At 35.1% G+C, this 18,774-nt stretch overlaps 2 protein-coding genes across 2 annotated transcripts in view; one reads left to right on the top strand and one right to left on the bottom strand.

Annotated features, from left to right (window-relative positions):
• The first annotated feature begins 761 nt into the window (after positions 1 to 761).
• On the top strand, positions 762 to 9,293 carry rmc1 (regulator of MON1-CCZ1). The gene is made up of 20 exons (XM_051882548.1): positions 762 to 964; positions 1,516 to 1,592; positions 1,689 to 1,773; positions 1,872 to 1,928; positions 2,837 to 2,923; positions 3,024 to 3,164; positions 4,015 to 4,118; positions 4,243 to 4,332; positions 4,427 to 4,532; positions 4,644 to 4,752; positions 4,900 to 4,944; positions 5,030 to 5,083; positions 5,162 to 5,290; positions 5,464 to 5,570; positions 5,662 to 5,781; positions 5,866 to 5,943; positions 7,490 to 7,594; positions 7,736 to 7,804; positions 8,498 to 8,723; positions 8,865 to 9,293. Exons 1-20 carry the CDS (start codon positions 866 to 868, stop codon positions 8,942 to 8,944), a joined length of 1,968 nt encoding a protein of 655 aa, XP_051738508.1. The 5' UTR covers positions 762 to 865; the 3' UTR covers positions 8,945 to 9,293.
• A 1,900-nt stretch (positions 9,294 to 11,193) lies between these two features.
• LOC127506254 (epidermal growth factor receptor-like) overlaps positions 11,194 to 18,774 on the bottom strand; it is a 30,471-nt gene continuing 22,890 nt past the window's right edge. Inside the window, exons 17-27 of the mRNA XM_051882544.1 lie at positions 18,368 to 18,509; positions 18,168 to 18,290; positions 17,846 to 17,944; positions 17,578 to 17,763; positions 17,064 to 17,219; positions 16,862 to 16,937; positions 15,855 to 16,001; positions 15,328 to 15,425; positions 14,326 to 14,493; positions 14,133 to 14,202; positions 11,194 to 13,980 (exon numbers count right to left, since the gene is read on the bottom strand). Of these exons, the coding sequence (XP_051738504.1) occupies positions 13,685 to 13,980; positions 14,133 to 14,202; positions 14,326 to 14,493; positions 15,328 to 15,425; positions 15,855 to 16,001; positions 16,862 to 16,937; positions 17,064 to 17,219; positions 17,578 to 17,763; positions 17,846 to 17,944; positions 18,168 to 18,290; positions 18,368 to 18,509 (1,561 nt within the window). The 3' untranslated portion in view covers positions 11,194 to 13,684. The remainder of the gene's footprint in view (positions 13,981 to 14,132; positions 14,203 to 14,325; positions 14,494 to 15,327; positions 15,426 to 15,854; positions 16,002 to 16,861; positions 16,938 to 17,063; positions 17,220 to 17,577; positions 17,764 to 17,845; positions 17,945 to 18,167; positions 18,291 to 18,367; positions 18,510 to 18,774) is intronic.

The following is an 18,774-nucleotide window of genomic DNA, read 5'->3' as shown; positions in this document are numbered from 1 at the left end:
CTTTCTTTTTCGTTTTCTTTTTTTTTTTAACAATAATTCTCATCAGTCTTTGCAGGTTTCAAAGTCGATAAGGCATTTTTATCATAATTATTATTATTATTATTATTATTATAACGCATTACATGCCTATAAAAATAGGCTACCCACTAAATATGGTTGTACTTGTACTAGATAAAATCCAATCTTTCAGAGGGGCAAACTAGGATTACGAATCTGACCAACCATAAACAACCCAGCCGGCACATGACCGACCTTCAACGTTGAAATATGGTTGAAATAAGATCAGTTGTTGTTTCAACGGTGAAACAACGTTGATACAACATTGAATGCTAAACGGTTGAAGCCCAGTCAGCACATGACCGAAATTCAACGTTGAAATATGATTGAAGTAATGTCAGTTGATGTTTCAACAGTGAAACAATTATTAAATGTAAAATGATTGAAATAGGTTAAGAAAATCACTTATAAATCAATGCTGAAATAAGCTCAGACTATACCTTACAAAAAACAAGTGTTTAACCATATTATATAATAATAATAATGTATATGAAATAAACATGTGTCGATTTAGGCCTATTTTGCCACCTCTGTGGCAGTTTGTTGGTACGTCGATATTTCAGAAAACATCAAACTTTGAAATAAACCAAAGCGTATTATAATATCTTTTAAGTTTTAATCCATAGAAGATCAATTGAATTTGCATGTATATTATTATAGTGCAGTGATTCCAGAAGGCCTGGTGTGACGTCACATGACCGCTTGCGCATCACATGACTGCCTCACGTTTTTGACGGACGCGGAAGTGGAAACACTAGCTAAAATAAAAACACAACACTGCGGAATAAGGGACTTTTTATTAAACGATATGAGTGACGAATATTATCTAGAGCTCAGTGAAAACCCCGTGCAGTTTGAGAACGCATCGAGCGTCAACAATGTGTTTTTTGACGAGGCGAATAAACAGGTGAGAACACGTTTAATAATTTGAAGAGTAATAATTACATGACATTGCTGTCTCAAAATCTAGCGAGCTGTCTTCCTAGACAACGTTTTGGCCAATATAGGCGCATTTTGAATGCTGTGTCGATATGTTTTCCTGTGCAGTGTACATCATGCTCAGTGCAAACTTTTAAACTGGATTAGCCCTTTTATTGAATGAATGTTAACTGTTTCACTGTAACTGTATTGTGGGCAATAACTTTGCCATGTATTTTAGTAATCGGTTTATGGCTTGTCATCTGTTTATATCATATCAAAAAGCACTCTGGCTATACCATGGTACCAGTTGATAATACCATAGTTCTTATCTATATACTTTGGTATTAAATGATTAATATATTCATGTATAATAGTATTTACAATGTGCTTCAATGCATATCATGGTACTACCATGGCACATATCAAAAAAAATATAATGGTATCAAGGTAAATTATCATATAGTAAGTGTATGTTAGTCATCTGTCATGATGAATTATGCTTTCTGAGTATAATAGTGCATGTTTCATGTGATGAAGGTGTTTGCTGTACGGTCTGGTGGGGCCACAGGTGTTGTGGTTAAAGGACCAGATGACAAGAGCTCAGTGGCTTTCAGGTAAGTCAACTAAACTTTCTTAGTTTTTCTATATTCTCATTTGCATGGTGTAAAGTTCAATTATATACTATTATAATATCTAATTTTGTTTGACAGAATGGATGACAAAGGCGAGGTGAAGTGTATCAAATTCTCATTGGGGAACAAAATCTTAGCTGTGCAGCGCACTACAAAATCAGTTGTGAGTTTCATTCATTGGTGGTTGTTGTCGCAATAAATGCAGCTATTGGTGCAGGTTCCATTTAACAGAATTTCTTACTTTTTCTCCTTTTTTTTTAGGATTTCACAAACTTTATTCCGGACTATCCACACTTGGAATTCTCCCATGAGTGCAAGGTATATCCCCAAACTAACAAAGATTGACTTTAAAGGGTTAGTTCACCCAAAAATGAAATTTCTGTCATTAAGTATTCACCCTCATGTCGTTCCAAACCCGTAAGACCTTCGTTCATCTTCTGAGTACAAATTAAGATATTTTTGATGAAATTTGATAGATTTCTGTCCCTGCAATGTGTCTTCAACGTAAACTGCATAGGAGACTGACAGGGTAGAGAAGAAATTGTTGAATAAAGTCGTTATTTTTGTTTTGTTTTTGCACACAAAAAGTATTCTTGTCGCTTCATAACATTAAGGTTGAACCACTGTAGTCACGTTGACTATTTAACAATGTCTTTACTACTTTTCTGGACCTTGAATGTGGTAATTTCATTGCTTTCTATGGGAGATAAAAAAAATCTCTGAGATTTCATCAAAAATATCTTAATTTGTGTTCCGAAGATGAACGAAGGTCTTGCGGGTTTGGAACAACAATTAATGACAGAAATTTCATTTTTGGGTGAACTAACCCTTTAACACCCTTCAAGTCAAGTGTGGTTTTTATTTGCTGATTTTACGTCAAAGAATCCTGAAAAAAGTATCATGGTTTCCACAAACATTGATAATAATCATAAATGTTTCTTAAGCAGCAAATCAGCATATTAGAATGATTTCTGAAGGATCGTGTGACACTAAAGACTGGAGTAATGATGCTGAAAATTCAGCTTTGCACTACATAAGTAAAAATAACATTTTTTAAAAAATATTAAAAGAAGTTATTTTAAATTGTAATAATATTTCACAATATTGCTGTTTTCACTGTATATTTGATGCATTAAATACTTTTTTCAAAAACATTTAATTTAACCAACCACAAATTTTGAACGTTAATATATATATTTTTTGCTGTTTTCATTTACTATCCTCAGACAAAGAATGCCAGTATTCTCGGGTTTTGTTGGACCAACTGGAACGAGATTGTATTCGTCACTGACCAGGGAATAGAATTCTATCAGGTGAGGTGACGCTTACATCAAATCAGTAAATTAACTGAAGGGTTTGTTAATTAATTGAGTAAAATAAGTCATACAGAATCCCTGTTTTTCTTCTGTTCAGGTGCTGCCTGATAAACGAACCCTGAAACTCTTAAAGAGCCAGAGCATCAATGTGAACTGGTACATGTATTGTCCAGAAACAGCCGTTCTTCTCCTTTCCACCACCGTACAGGGTAACGTGCTGCAGCCATTTGCTTTCAAGGTGAGTTTAATGCCTTGTTGTTTACTGGTAATTTCAAGCATGCATGAGTTTTGCATCTGCAGACTTGAACCACAAGAGGGCAACAGTACAACAGATTGACTTCAGTTGTACCCAAAGTAAACTGTATAAAGGGTTTCTCAGTAACTTTAGGGCTTTTCACACTTAAAATTCATTCTAAACCCAAGGTAAACTAAATCCTTGGTTATCTTGCTTCATGTTTCAAATTGCTCGTAATTTACCCGGGTCTAACAATTAATCCTGGGTGTTCATAAGCTACTGTTTCACACTAAACATTAACCCAGGGTTTAGGAATGTATTTATTTGCATATTTACGGTGTCAGTGTCATCTATTTGGCGTGACCTGTTTACATAAAAGCTCTAGCATTGCGTATCCTCATTTTACTACCAAGTACTATCGAGTTTATCCTGAATAAACTTTTCATCTATAAAGATAAGAATAAAACGGTCTCTTTTTCACTCTAATTGTCGCGTTTTGTGTCACAATTTGACATGTTTCTCCTCAAACGCTGAAAGACTGTTTATATACAACACGCAGTGTTTCTAAGAATGAGAATATGAGGCACGTTATTAGTTGTCTGGTGCTAAGCATCTAGCCATAACATTTTAACACCGCATTTTCCAGAGCAGTGTTTTATAACCCCGGGTTAAAAGTGGTTCTAACCCAGCTTTTAAATTACAAGTGTGAAGTGTTCCCGGGGTTAAAAGCAGGATTTAGAAGAATGACTGGAACCTGGGTTTAACCATAGTGTGAAAGGCCCTTTTGAGTTTCTGATACTGGATTGTTCTATCTCAAAACTTGCTTCTCTAATCTTAACATTATCTTCTTTAGACTGCGACCATGTCAAAGATGTCCAAGTTTGAGATTGAGTTGCCAGCCGTGCCCAAACCAGCCAAGCTCAGTCTCTCTGAACGTGACATTGCTGTAGCTACAATGTAAGACGTGTGTAAATGAGCGCTCAAGATAACAAATGACATGTTGGATTTTGAAATAAGTGGCAATAATGCATGAAAAAGCAACTGTGAAGCGTAGTAGTCACACTCTTTCTCTCAACTGTAGTTATGATCAGCTGTATGTGATGTACCTGAAGCATCACTCTAGAACTACTAACAGTCCTGGAGCAGAGGTGGTCCTCTATCATCTGCCTAGGTAATATCTAGAACTAAATATTACTGGCCATAAAATTCTTCTTTTTCGATGTTCAGATCTGTATTTGAGCTGAGCATTTTTGTTTTAATTGTAGAGAAGGCACCTGTAAGAAGACTCATGTGCTCAAATTGAACACCACGGGCAAGTTTGCCCTGAACGTGGTGGATAATCTAGTTGTGGTGCACCATCAGAGCTCACAGGTGAGTTTGACGAGTGCTCAAGCTTTTAATCACATGATATTAAAGTGCCACATGATGCAAGGGTGCCCATTATTATACCTTGTTTGTAATGCTTGTCTTTTTGCATTTCAGACTTCACTCATTTATGATATAAAACTAAGGGAATTAGATGCTAATGTAAATGTGCATCAGCCTGTGCTTCCGGCGCGATCCATCAACCCCTACAAGATCCCTCTCACAGGTGAGGAGAGTTTCAGCAAGACACTTAATTCATTTAGAAAGCGACACCACTTTCAGTGAATAACTATACCACTATTCAAAGCTTCACCTGTTTGATTTGTTCACTGAAAGTGTAAAGAACGTGATTTTTCTTTTCACACCCTTACAGGACCTGCTGCCGCTCCAAGTCAGGCCCCTGTGCCCTGTGAACTTTGTATCCTTGCGGATGAACTGTAAACCGAAACTGAAATATATATAGTACCATATTTAACTTCTCAAACTTTTCCTTAACATTCAAGATTCATCTTCCTGGAGTGTTTTTCAACCAGATATCATCATCAGTGCTAGTGAAGGTACTTTACTAAACATTGCACAAATAAAATCAAATCTATGTTGTGATTGAGAGTAATGATATGTTCTCTGTGCGTCAGGATATCTGTGGTACCTCCAGGTGAAGCTCCAGCCCACGCTGAATCTCCTGCAGGATAAAGGCAAACTCATGGACTTCCTGTTGCGAAGGCGAGACTGCAAAATGGTCATCTTGTCTGTATGCTCGCAAAGTAAGCATTAGATCACTCTATAGTAAAAATACTTTATAATAGTTAATAAATTGTTTTAAAGTGACCTTATTATGCTGTTTTAAAGGTTTTGTTTTGGAGTCTCATAATAGGTTTACATGCATCCAAGGTCAAAAAACACTTAATATTTAATAAATGAATGTCTTGTTCTTCAGTGCTTATAGGTGGCGATAAAGGGAACCTTTCTGTGGTGGCTACAGTGTTTGATAAACTCAACCAAGTGTACAAAGACTACCTGGATGCAGAGCAAGCGTACACTGCGGTCAGTACAAATTGTTTTATTATACTATACATTCCATGTATGTATATGTGACTGTGGTATTCATAGAAATTTAAATTTTCTCTCTCCTCAGGCTATGGAATCAGGGCCCAGTCGCTCCAACACTTCTTACAAAAGGCCCGTGCGGACACAGGCGGTGATAGACCAGTCAGACATGTACACACACGTGCTGTCTGACTTCACTGAGAAGAAGGTAAATGAGGATTGTATTTTGTTTCAGGATGCAATTGTGTGAATATTTCTTATTCTAATGCTATAAATTGTCTTCTTTGAACAGGGCGTGAAGCACAAGTTCATCATCGCAGTTCTCATGGAGTACATTCGCTCACTTAACCAGTTTCAAATCCCCGTTCAGGTATAAACAACACAATGAGGTCTTTAACAACTGACTTTTTTAACTTTGAACTTTTGTGCATTTGAGAAATCGTATATCAGAGTATAGAGAAAGAAGGACCCAAAAGAAGTAAGATATTTGCAGAATGAAAGGAGAGGAAGAAGCAAAAGCAAAAAGCAGAAAGCAAAGAGCAAAATATATATGCAGGAAACTTACATCCTCTTAAACTTGTTTTGATCTAAGACAAGATCAGATTTGTTGGTGTAACGGCTAGGTTGGAGTGACTGATCAAATGTCAAGGATAGATGAAAATAGATAGACAAGGTGTTGTTTTGAAACCTTTAAGAGAATTCTGCAAATCTTGCATTGTCTGCAATGTTTGCAGAGAGGAAACAGACATATTTTGATACAAAGGTACATCACATAATCAATTCTGATGAAAAATACACTCACTCGATCTTACAGCAAGAAGAGACACCAAAGATCTTACATTTGGAAACAATTAAAGAAAATATATAAATGATTAAAGAAATCAGTAACATGTAAAAGAATACAAATAAATTCTCATACATCACATGTAAACATTGCAAAACATTAATTGTAGGTAATAGTTTCATACGGTGTGTTGGTAGGTCTGAACCGATCATTTCATTCATAAGCTCTGGTATAACTGTAAATTGTATCCCAGGTTCACCTTAAACTGACCCAGGTGTTTGTTGGATGTTTTGCTAGGAGTTGCAGTTGCTTAGACACATTCTGCTTTGAGCTTCTTCAGTAAATGATAATAATCTTTGCTTTGGCCTCCAGCGTTACGCTTCACCCTTCAACATCTTTTATATTGAGGGCGTTCCATAAACTATGGCTTTGAACAAAATCTGTACGACTATTACGGGAAGCAAGGTTGTTGTTCATTTGCTACCTGCCCTTTAGGAGAAACTTCACATTTAGAGTCTTTCACCAACTGCAGATTCAGCCCAACTGGAACAAATTGGGTTTTCGGTGCAATTATGAGTGAACATAGCTTAAGGCGGTGAACTTTGTTAATGACCGTTTTAGACTTTATTTGTACCTGTGGGACAGTGGATGGTGGAAAAAAAAAAGTTGTGGGAGAGAGAGGGCAATGGAACAAAATTTTTATAAATATATGAGTATATTCGTGATGAAATATTTGTGAGTTGATGAAAAGCTAATAATTAAAACATAAAAGTGTAGAATTTTAATAAACATTTTTTTTTTTAAATAAAGACAATTACAATAAAACACTTTTGAAATATTTATTTATTTTATTTGTTTTTGTTTTAATTCATGTGACCATTAACTAACAACTGTGAACATGTAAATGTGTTGTTAAATTATTGAAATATTAAAGTATTTACAAGCAATACAAGTAAATATTTTAATATTTTGTTGAATATGTTTGATTTTGTCAATTTGAACTCTGAATCTGTTCAACTTGAGGCAGGCCTCAAATTTTTAAATTTTAAATTTGCATTATTAGGAAAGAGTCAAAATTGCCTAGTTGTGTGTCATGTGTCCTATACAGTGACTCTTTATCTTTTGTTTCCAGCACTATTTGTATGAGCTAGTTATCAAAACTCTGGTCCAGCACAACCTTTTCTACATGCTGCACCAGTTTCTCCAGTATCACGTCCTGAGTGACTCCAAACCACTGGTGAGGCTTCCATGTTTCAAACTCTGTCTTAAATTCATACATTACACACTTCACTTGTTTGGAAAAGTCTATAATAAAGTCTTTTTGCTTCAATAATCACTTCTTATCTATGTTGCTGGCTCACGTTTTCTGCTTTTCTAGGCCTGTCTGCTGCTGTCTCTGGAGAGCACGTATCCACCTGCTCACCAGCTTTCTCTGGACATGCTCAAGGTACGAAAACCGCTTTATACTCACAGTGCATGTTCAGTTTAGAATTTAAAGTATAAGTTTTCAACCCACTTTGTATCGTTACTATGGATTGTATTTCTGCATTTTTGTATCCCCGCCCACAGACAGTCGGATCGACAGAGGGTTATTAACAAAACAGTAGATTTATCACTGAAACTTTTATCATACTCTATCTACTCTTTTATTAACCATAATGGTAAAAATGGTACACTGGCAACTGCTCCGGCGACGGCATTTTGCTTCAGGGCGGAACTGACGGAACAGCAATTTCTTTCAGTTTTCTCCCCTCCGTTTGGCCTAAAACACTGTGTTCATGGTCATCCAGTTTGAAATGGAGACTACAAACATGGAGGTTTTCCAGATTTCCATTACATTTTTATGATTCTTTGCAGCCTTTAGCCACTGCTAAAAGTTTGCTAAGAAGTATTTCCTACTAAAGCAAGGTGGTATTTCATTCCGGTAAACATATCTATAGCAGACTGGTGGGAGTGGCCTTGGATGGCAACATGCCCTAATTTTCTCTAATCAGGTAGCACTGATTTAAATATTTTCCACCTTTCTACTGTATAGGCAGCCAAGTTTTATTGAAAGTCCATTTTGCCAGCGAATTAAGCTTCATTTTGCCTTTCACCGTTGATTTAGAGTGATCCACTTGTGTTTTTGTGTGTATCACAGAGGCTGTCCACCGCTAATGATGAGATAGTGGAAGTTCTTCTGTCAAAGCAGCAGGTTTTAGCTGCTCTGCGCTTCATTCGAAGCGTTGGTGGCCACGACAATGTCTCTGCTCGGAAGTTTCTGGACGCTGCGCGGCAAACAAACGACACAATGTTGTTCTACACCATCTTCCGCTTCTTCGAGCAGAGGAATATGCGATTACGTGGTAATCCTGGTTTCAACCAAGGTAGGTGGTTTCGATGAATGATTGATGTGCTGTGTAGTTTCTCACGAAATGGGCTAAACATCGAAATCAAACAAACCGGGTTGTAGAGATACTCTTCATTCACATGATTGGACTTCCTCTGACACCATCTTCCTGTTTCAGGAGAGCACTGTGAGGAGCATGTGGCCTTCTTTAAGCAAACGTTTGGGGAGAACGCTTTGATGAAACAAGCCACCGCGTGAAGGACCACAGTAACAGCTGGAACGATGGTTTAACCATAAGGAAACTGTATTCCATTGAGTAGCAAAATGAAAACCAACCATATGAAGCTCATACAAACACTAAAGCGAGTCTAGTGTTTAAAAGAGACACTTTGCTGTCTCATCTATGCATGTTTGCCATGAAGTACAGATGGGTTTAGGAGGATAAAGCAGTAAGAGATTGGTGTTTCAATGGAGAATTACTAAAATCACACTAATGTAAGTGTGCTCAACTTAATGATCTGTATGTGAAGCTTGATTATGTATATATTTTAAAAAGAAATGTCTAGCTTTTACATTTATATATAATAAAATAATATGTTAATAGTGACTATTTGTTATCATTTGCTTTGTGAGATTCAGTTACAGATGGATTGGAACAAGTAAATCGATTTGTTTTAGGTTCAACATTTTTGGCATGAAGATAAAAACTCTTTTCATTTTCTACATAGGGAAACTAATTTTGAACGATAACTTCAACCTTTAAAGACAGCCCTTTTATGAGCTATGAGATTGTTAATCTGTTGTATTTGCTTCTGTTAAAGCCAGCAGCCAGCATTATTTCAGCTTATTTTAAAATAATCGTATTTATTCCTTGTGGAAAACTAATCAGTGAGTCGAAAAAAAGCAACGCGCCAAAATAACTCTTTAGCTCCTCCCACTGCCATGAAGCACTGCGAATGAAAGCTCTCAAAATACTTAAATATTTGTGTATATATATGCATAACTTAAAATCTTTTATATATATATATATATATATATATATACATATAATATACACTCAAAAAAATAACTCTTTGAACGAACATAAAAAAATCATGGAAAGGATTTCCACATGATTAAGTTGCTTTATTTCAGCATTATGCAATTCTGTTATTCCAATTTAATGTACTTACGTTGGGTCAACACAACCAACTTAGTTTTTATTAACATTAGAGGTTTATTTTTACTCTATGCAAAATCCTTGAGTTGTGACAAAACAACTGATTAAGGAAGAATCTATGTAAAATAGTGATTGAGACAAGTAAAATCCAATAGATTCAACCATGTTAAATTAACTAGAATCAATTGTGTTCATTTAAAATAAAATAAATAAAAAGCAATAAATAAATAAAAAATAAATTGTTTTCATATATATTGATTTTTACAATTCTTGTTTAATTCTGTGATTTACATAACTGTGTTAGAAATCTAGATGTGATACTGGATGCATCCTAAATTGCCTTAACCAAAATCAATGTAAAGCCTAAATTGATCATAAGTCCATTGGTGGCAATGGTTTTACAATCAACATAGGCTTACAGTGTTTTTGGGAAATGCAACCCAGAGCACTACCACAATGATTACTTTCTTATTAAAGTAATTTGAAAGTTTGTTAGCAGGTCCTCAACCCAAGCACAAGTGCAACAATTCACCACAATGGTAACCCTAAAACTATTAATTAACAGAAACTTTTAAATACCAACATAATAGAACAGTAAACATTAAAAAGTCTTTCCATTTTCTCATCTTCCTAAAAACTGCTTAAAATAACACTTTATTTCAACATTTACACTCCTAGTTCAGCCCCTTTGCAAAGCATGATGGGAAGTGAAAATCCTGTTTGATTGAGTCCTGGTTGAGTTTACTTGATTGAAACATGTTATTCCAATATGAAAACATCAAGTTAAGTCAAAGAGTAATCGTTTCAAGTCAATTTAACATGAATCAATCACATTTAAACCAGAAACCTGATACAATGGCGTTGAATCAAAAAAAGTTGTTTAAATAAAGTGAACAGCATCAAAAAATCATTTTTTTCAGTGTATATATAAAAAAATCAACATTTGTACAGTTTTATATTTCTCCATAGTTTTTATTTTGATTATGCTGTTCGCAATGCTTCAAGTGATTGTAATTCTTTCCCTCACTAAAGCTGTTAAGTACACAGTCTTGTATGTTTGTCATTTTGGCTGATTTTCAAAAACTTTTTTGCTTTGAATCAAAGTTGTAGTGTTGTGATTCACCTCGTAGCTGATTGGCTTGGTTCGTGACTTATAACTCTTTAACAAATGGGGAAAATGAAGGGAAAAAATACTTCCGGAACTAGATTCTTATCTGCCCTCTCGGTGAGTTGCCACTGCATTCTGTCTACACAGATTTCCTCTGGCAATCATATTATCGATGTTGTGTCAGCGGCTGTTTTAATGCACATAAAAGAGCTGAATTGGTCACATATCACAAGACTTCAGTTTCACATTTCAACACAATTTAATAACACTGCAATGTAACAAAAAGTGACCATACAGATTTAAACCACGTGTTGATGTTGCTCAATTCCTAAAACTGACCTTCACAGGTGCGTAATGCAGTCGATCTCATGAAGTTTGTGCTACATGAAGTACATTTACATACTAAAATGATGCAGATGTTTCTGTGGGATCTACAGTGGAAGTTGAATCGGTTTCACAGTCAGTTACATTAAGACTTCGGTAACACTCTCTAGTCTACTTACTACAAGTAACTTTGTAACTACATGTCAACCAACTTTGATTAGTGGAATGTCTGCTTAATATCTGCTAACATTTTATTTTGATGCTCCCCAACAGACATTCTACTGACTATAAGTCACTTTACAACTACTTCAACTTATTCTACTAACCCTAACAGTCTACTAATACTCTAATGAGAGTTAGTTGACATGTAGTTGCAAAGTTGCTTATAGTTAGTAGTAGAATGTCTAAAGTGGACTATCAAAATAAAGTGTAACCAAGACTTCTTTCCGAAATTATTCAGGGTTTTCAGAACATTTTCTGCAATTTAAAATGTAGCCGGTGTGACCAACAAATTGTAAGTAACGCTTAATTCAATATTGATGGAACCCTGCAGAGTTAAAATATCATAATGGCCTGTTTTTTTCTTGAAGTGTAAAAGTAGATTGTCTGATAAGTGCACACTTGTGTGAATGTGTCACAGGGGACCGAAAACAAGCAGTCTTGATTTGTTAACTCAGCTGTTTAAAGCAGAATGAAAAAGTATTATAAGAGCCTTTTAACATTAAAGAGCCTTTTAGCCCTACAGCATATCTTTCAATTAATATAAAATGTTTTTTCTCTAAGGCCCAGTGTTAAATTATTAAAACCAAATGTAGATGGTCAGTTGAAAAATTAATTTGAGGGTCCATTAAGTGCAGTCCAGGGTTCAAGGGTCCATGTTTATATGACAGAGGGTAGCATTTATGTACATGTACATCATGTCTGTGAATTTTACTTGTCATAGGCATAATGACATATTTCCTAACTGTTCACAGTGCACGTTTTTATATTTACAAGCTTTTCTGTTGCTACTTAGGCAGCTATGGTACATCGGAGGGATTTTCACTCTGTGCTTGAATATTTAAATAAAGAATTATGAATGTTTGTATTCTTTCAGAAGTCAACATGACGGCAAAATTGATGTTCACCCTATCCACATTTCTCGCGTTATTGTGCACTAATCATCATTGGTGCACGTTCTTCTAAATAAAAACATGCCTGTTTTTGTATTCTTTCATCTAAATGTGATCAAATTTGCTCTGCCTCTCTAAAACAACTTTCCTTTTCAGCCGACTTCTGACAAACCTTTTCCTTTTCAGTCATCAGGAGCTCCTCTTTTCCAACCTTCTGACTCAATTCTGGTATGTAACGTCAACTTTTCATAATCAATCATTTATTGATGGATATAATGAATTTCAGACCCACATTTTTGCTTGTTGAATATCCTGTGTTATTCAAGATTTACACTACCATTCAAAAGTTTGGAGTCGTTACGATTAAAAAAAAAAAAAGTTTTTGAAAGAAGTCTCTTCTGTCCACCAAGGCTGCATTTATTTGATCAAAAATACAGTAAAAACAGTAATATTGTGAAATATTATGATTTAAAATAACTGTTTTCTATCTATATAGATAGATAGAGATACATTTTTCTAATTTTTATCAATGTTGAAAACAGTTGTGCTGCTTAATGTTGTGGAAACCATGATACATTTTCTTAAGGTTCTTTGATGAATTTGAACGTTAACAAAAGAGCATTTTTTTAAAAAGTAGAAATCTTTTGTAACAATATAAATGTCTTTACTGCCACATTTGATCAATTTAGTGCACCCTTGCTATTTAAAATAATTTCTTAAAAAAAAAAAAGTGTTTTTGAATGATAGTGTATATCTCTGAAATGAAATGAGGGTTGTGAGTGTTGACTTTTCCAAGCGACAATTTCCACAGATAGACAAGCAGCTATTAAAACCCGTCGTGTGCTTTTCACATTCTCAACTTGTCCAATCCATGTTATTTAGCTAGTAAATATGCACTTAATAATGTTAACCCAGGATTTACAAATACTACCGAGGCTTAATTACTAAATCACATTAAAAATGACAACAGTTTAACAATATGAAGAGTTAAAAGCTGATTTGGGTTCAATAAATTAAGCTACATCAGGCGACAACATTCATCAAAAGCAAAAATTACTCATATTATAGAGAAATACTGAAATGTGCTCTAGCTTGACATTCAACACATTACTCACAGCTTAATGTCTCGTAAACCCCCTTTCAAGAAGAAGTTAATTACGGCAGTTGCCTTCAAGCATTTCCGGACGTCCTCACATGCAGCGACGTGACTCGCTGATGTTCTTTAAGTAGCTGCAATACTAACACAAGTTGTGTGTGACTCCAAGCAGTGCAATTCATATTTTCGTCCCGTTTATCTAACGTACGTGAGACTGCATGGCTTTGCTAAGTCCCAGGTAGTGCAGGTTCTCCGCTGCAGGAAGGAAAAGGACATCGGTGGTGGAAGAGGGCAGGAAGTTCTGCTGGTAGTCCGGGTTATCGAGACTGGCACACGGGGATCGTGGTAAAGTAGCGCAGGAGGTGTTCAGGTACTCCGGACCCTCGGGTTTACAGCCGTACGTGTCTATATATCCGTTTTCTGTCTGTCCCCGGGCCGGACCCTCATAGTTTGGGTTGATCATATTGCTTGTAGTCATGTCCTGGTTTATGTACTCTGTGGGAAAGAGAAGATGAAATGTGCCGATGAAGTAACAATTTTAAGGGAAAAAAATAAAATTATAAGATGAGAACTATATATACATATACATTATATATATATAAAACTAATACAACACTTATCTATATTCCCTCAGTTTGGTTTCATACCTGGCAGCATAAGGTCTTTATCTGTGGGGTCAGTAATGTAGCGTAACATCACACCATTCGTGTAGTCGTCCTTAAAACAATACACAAAATATGAATGAATCATCTTGCAGCATGTCTAATGAAGGTTAATTTGCTTATAAATTATAATAGTCCATAGAAAGTGATTCATTGTCCGGGTCTAAGAGATACTTACAGCTGAATTGTGACACTGAGACTCTGGTTGTTGTGATTGGTTGAAGAATCTTTTGTTGGGCAGCAGGTATTCCTCTGCATCAACCACACCATCCATATCCTCTGTACTGATCCAAGACCTGTAGGACTTGATATCCGTCGGGCTGGGCTGGTACGTGTGATCATCTCCCTGGATGTAATGGAAAATTAAATAACAACAAAAAAGGTTAATGATAAAATGATGCTTCTTACGTGAATTAAATTTAAATATATTTAAACATTTAAAATTCAGTTCAAAATGATCATAAATAGTTTTAAAAAAATTATCATAATTATTGGGAAAAAACTGGCAAATAGGCAAAAACTGTTTAATGATAATACTGTTTCTTGTGTGAATTATTTTTTAATATATTTAAACTAAAAATTCAGTTCAAAATGGTGATAAATATAAAAAATATCAATTATTGAAAAAAAAACAATAATTGGAATAACTGGTTAATGATAAAACTTTCTTATGTGAATTTATTTTTAATATATTTAAACTTTTAAAATTAAGTTTAATATTATAGATATTTAATAAATTATAATTATTGAAAAAATAATTGGCAAAAACTGGTTAATGATAACTTTTTTTATGTGAATACATTTTAATTTATTTAAACTTTTAAAAATACGTTCAAAATTATAAATATTTTAAATACGTTATAATTATTGATTTTTAAATAAATATGTAAAATATATAAAATAAAATATTTTAAATAATGTATCATAATTAGTCAAGAAAATATTTATTGCTGTTTTTTCCAAAACTGTATACTACTGTACATAATACATTACATAAAAAGTAGAAAACCTATTAATAGCATAAATAAATTACATTTTAATATAATTTTCTTGCTCTTTTTTTTTTTTGTGTAAGTTTTGTGCCTTTAGCAGCACCACATTGAATTGAAAAAATATGATAGATGATTATATTTTTATATTTCATTCCACGGAGGAAGGCACAGATCTTCTTGTGAACTACCTGAACGACAAGGTAGCGAGACGGATCTCTGGCCATTTTTGAAAACTCTGCCACAAGTTCACGGAAGTGAGGTCTGCTGTCAGCGTCAATCATCCAACCTAGATGTAGATAAAAATATATGTTCTGTCATGTCAACTGACCTTCAAATGCTGTTATATATCATGCAATTATGTTACATACAAATCTATATAGAACATAATGTCATTGTATTTTTCATGTTCATCTGAAATGTTTATATTTGGGTTAATTTTGATAGTCCACTTTAGACATTCAATATAGTTATAAGTAACTTTGCAACTACATGTCAACTAACTCTCAGTATTAGTAGACTGTTAGGGTTAGTTGAATAAGTTGACATGTAGTTGCAAAGTTACTTATAGTTAGTAGAATGTCTAAAGTGGACTATTGAAATAACGTGTTCCCTATATTTGTAATGCATTATTTTCAGGAATTTTCAATATAGCCACATTATAGCTTCCATATGGCATTTTGAATGATGATTTTCTGTTCCTCTCAGTTGCACTCACATTTGACCATGATCATATACACGTCTATAGTGCAGATGGACGGCTGTGGTAAACGCTCTCCCTTCTCCAGTATATCTGCAATCTCTCTGGCTGGGATTCCATCGTACGGTTTGGATCCAAATGTCATCAACTCCCAGACAGTGACCCCTGAAGAGGACAAGTAAATATATCAAGAAACACTTTACAATAAGGTTCAATTTGTTAATGCGCTAGATATTAATGTTTTTAAACAATGCTTATTAATCTAGGTTAACACTACTTTATAACTACACTGTTTATTTCTAATTCATGTTCATTTAAAATACACTAATTACTGTAATGTTCATCTATACAAAATGTATTATGTAGAAATTTACATTTACAGAATTTATTATTCTTGTTTAAATTAGCTGTTTGCAATGTGTTACCAAAAACACCACCGTTTTAGTGGCTATAGAGTAAAACTTGAATTAGCATTAATATCGAATTGTAGAACCCCTGTATGTTGACATAAAGCATGTTTTGCATCGATTTATGCTATTTTGCCAATGATCTATGGAAGCTTGTTTCTGCCACAGAATAAAAAGGGTAATTGAGACTTTTTGTCTCACAATTATGACTTTTTTCTCGCAATTGTGAGTTTGTATCTTACATTTCTGACTTTTTTCTCACAAAATTGAGAGATATAAAGTCAGAATTGTGAGACAAACTCGCAATTGCAAGAAAAACGTCTGAATTGAGCGGACTTTTTTTTCTGAATTGCGAGTTTATATCTTGCAATTTGGACATTATATCTTGCAAATGTGAGTTTAAATCTTGTAATTTGGATGTTTTAACTCATTTCCAAATTCTGTGGGGGAAAAAGTCTGAATTGTGAGATATAAACTCACAATTGCGAGGGGAAAAAAGGCAGAATTGTGAGTTAAAAAGTCGCAATTACTTATTACTTATTACTTATTTCCTGGTGGAAACAAGCTTCCATACATGACCTAAAAATGAATGCATTTTGGGTAGTGCCAAGCACTTACCGTAACTCCAAACATCACTTTGATGAGTGTAAGTCCAGTGTCGAATCGACTCAAGCGCCATCCACTTTATAGGTACCTAAAACATTTAGCAGAGGCAGCTATTTACATGTGGAAATGCATTTCATTTCATATGTTTTCCAGTTAATGATTTTGAATCAGTATCGTTTTACCGCTGTGAATCAATTGTTCATGTGCGACCTACTTTCCCTCCATCAGCGTGATATTCCTTCTCGTCTGAACCCAGAAGTCTGGCCAAGCCAAAATCAGTGATCTTCACATGGTTAGGAGTCTTCACCAGCACATTCCTGGCTGCTAAATCCCGATGGACCAGGTGACGTTCCTCCAAGTAGGTCATTCCCTGTTGAGAAGGGTCAAAATGTTTTTGAAATTCCAAGTTGTCAATGAATGCTGTGTGCGTCCAATCAGCTAATTCCCAGAGACTCAGCACTTTCAAAATCACTAGTTTGCTGTTTTCAAAAAGAAATGCAGTGAATTTATTTATGAGAGTGTTGTGAGTGCAGGACCTTTTAGTTTATTTATACATAATTTTCAACACATAAATATTTATTTATGCACTTATGTATATGTACGAGGTTTATGCAAGATTTATAGACTATTGTTCAAAAGTTTGAGGTCAGTACGAATATCAAAAGTCACAGTAATTTACCATGTTATTAGAGATTTCTTTTTCAAATAAATGCTGTTGTCTTTCTCACCTTGGCGATCTGCACGCACCAGTTTAACAGAGTCTGTGAGCCGATATTGTCCTTATTCTCCCGTACGTAATCCAGCAGGCAGCCGAAAGGCATAATCTGGGTTATGAGCTGGACGTTGGACGTGAGGCATATTCCCAACAGACGACACACGTGAGGATGATCCACACCGGCCATCACATAGGCCTCCTGAAACATCAAAACACAAGTTTTAAATGCAAGGTTATCAGGGACAGTTGTTAATCATTAATAAACATGGCATGATACCCACATCCAAAATCTCTTTGTTGGCTTTGGGAGATGCGACCTCTCTCAAAACTTTGATAGCAACAGGAATTTTCACACCCTCACCCTCTGGAATCCACAATCCCTAAGAGAAAAGCATTGAAATATTTCTTAGAACTTCCAACTTTTAAGTTCACAACTTCTGTGATTTAAAACAGAAAATTCAGGAGAAAATATAGGGAACGTGTGTTAGTGAATTTTTATGTCCTGTTGACTTTGAATGTCTCAGTCACACATCTAATACATTAAAGCTTTATTAGGCCTGATGGATTACTACTTATTAGTGTGCTTTTTATTCACAAATGTACCTTAAAAACTGTGCCAAACGCTCCAGACCCGAGGACTTTTATTTTCTTCAGTTCTGTTTCCTTAAGGATGCGAAGGAGAGCCTGGTTGGGTGCTTCACCACTGGGAGTCAGCGGTTCGACCAACTGCAGAATCATGTAAATATGGTTAGACTGGGGTTTCATTTATGTTGTTTAATCTGTAATACACTTTTGTGGCTTACCTCTCTCTCCTGAAGGAGGCGCCGTAGGGTCCTCTTTCGCCGGATGTGTCGTCGGCGGAAGATGACGAAGATGAAAAGGATGAGGACCATAATCATCAGCATGACTCCGACAACGCCAGCCGCCGCTACAGGCATGTGAGAACTAGAGAGAGGATATCAGGTCATTTACCTTTGTAAAAAGATTTAATATGAGTCACCTGAATTTAAACCAGGCAAATGAAACAGCATTTGCAACCAATTTTACTTTCCTATTTCTGAGTGAAACACTGATATCCAACGAGTAAAAATTCCTTGGGAACTGATTGATTGTAAAAGTCTGAATCTTATTTTTTTTTTTAAGGCTACATTATCTACAACAGTACCTTAAAACAATGTCTACAAAACTTTGCTTATTAGACATTAACCAA

The sequence above is a fragment of the Ctenopharyngodon idella genome, chromosome 23, assembly GCF_019924925.1.
Source record: "Ctenopharyngodon idella isolate HZGC_01 chromosome 23, HZGC01, whole genome shotgun sequence".
NCBI lineage: Eukaryota > Metazoa > Chordata > Actinopteri > Cypriniformes > Xenocyprididae > Ctenopharyngodon > Ctenopharyngodon idella.
This window is presented reverse-complemented; position numbering and strand designations above follow the sequence as displayed.

What these genes read in the sequence shown, in the direction of transcription:
- rmc1 (XM_051882548.1), top strand. Translation starts at nt 866, where the DNA reads ATGAGTGACGAATATTATCTAGAGCTCAGTGAAAACCCCGTGCAGTTT. An exon ending in AGCGCACTACAAAATCAGTT is followed by an intron (nt 1,774 to 1,871) that starts GTGAGTTTCATT and finishes CTTTTTTTTTAG; the next exon opens with GATTTCACAAACTTTATTCC. An exon ending in CATCATCAGTGCTAGTGAAG is followed by an intron (nt 5,084 to 5,161) that starts GTACTTTACTAA and finishes TCTGTGCGTCAG; the next exon opens with GATATCTGTGGTACCTCCAG.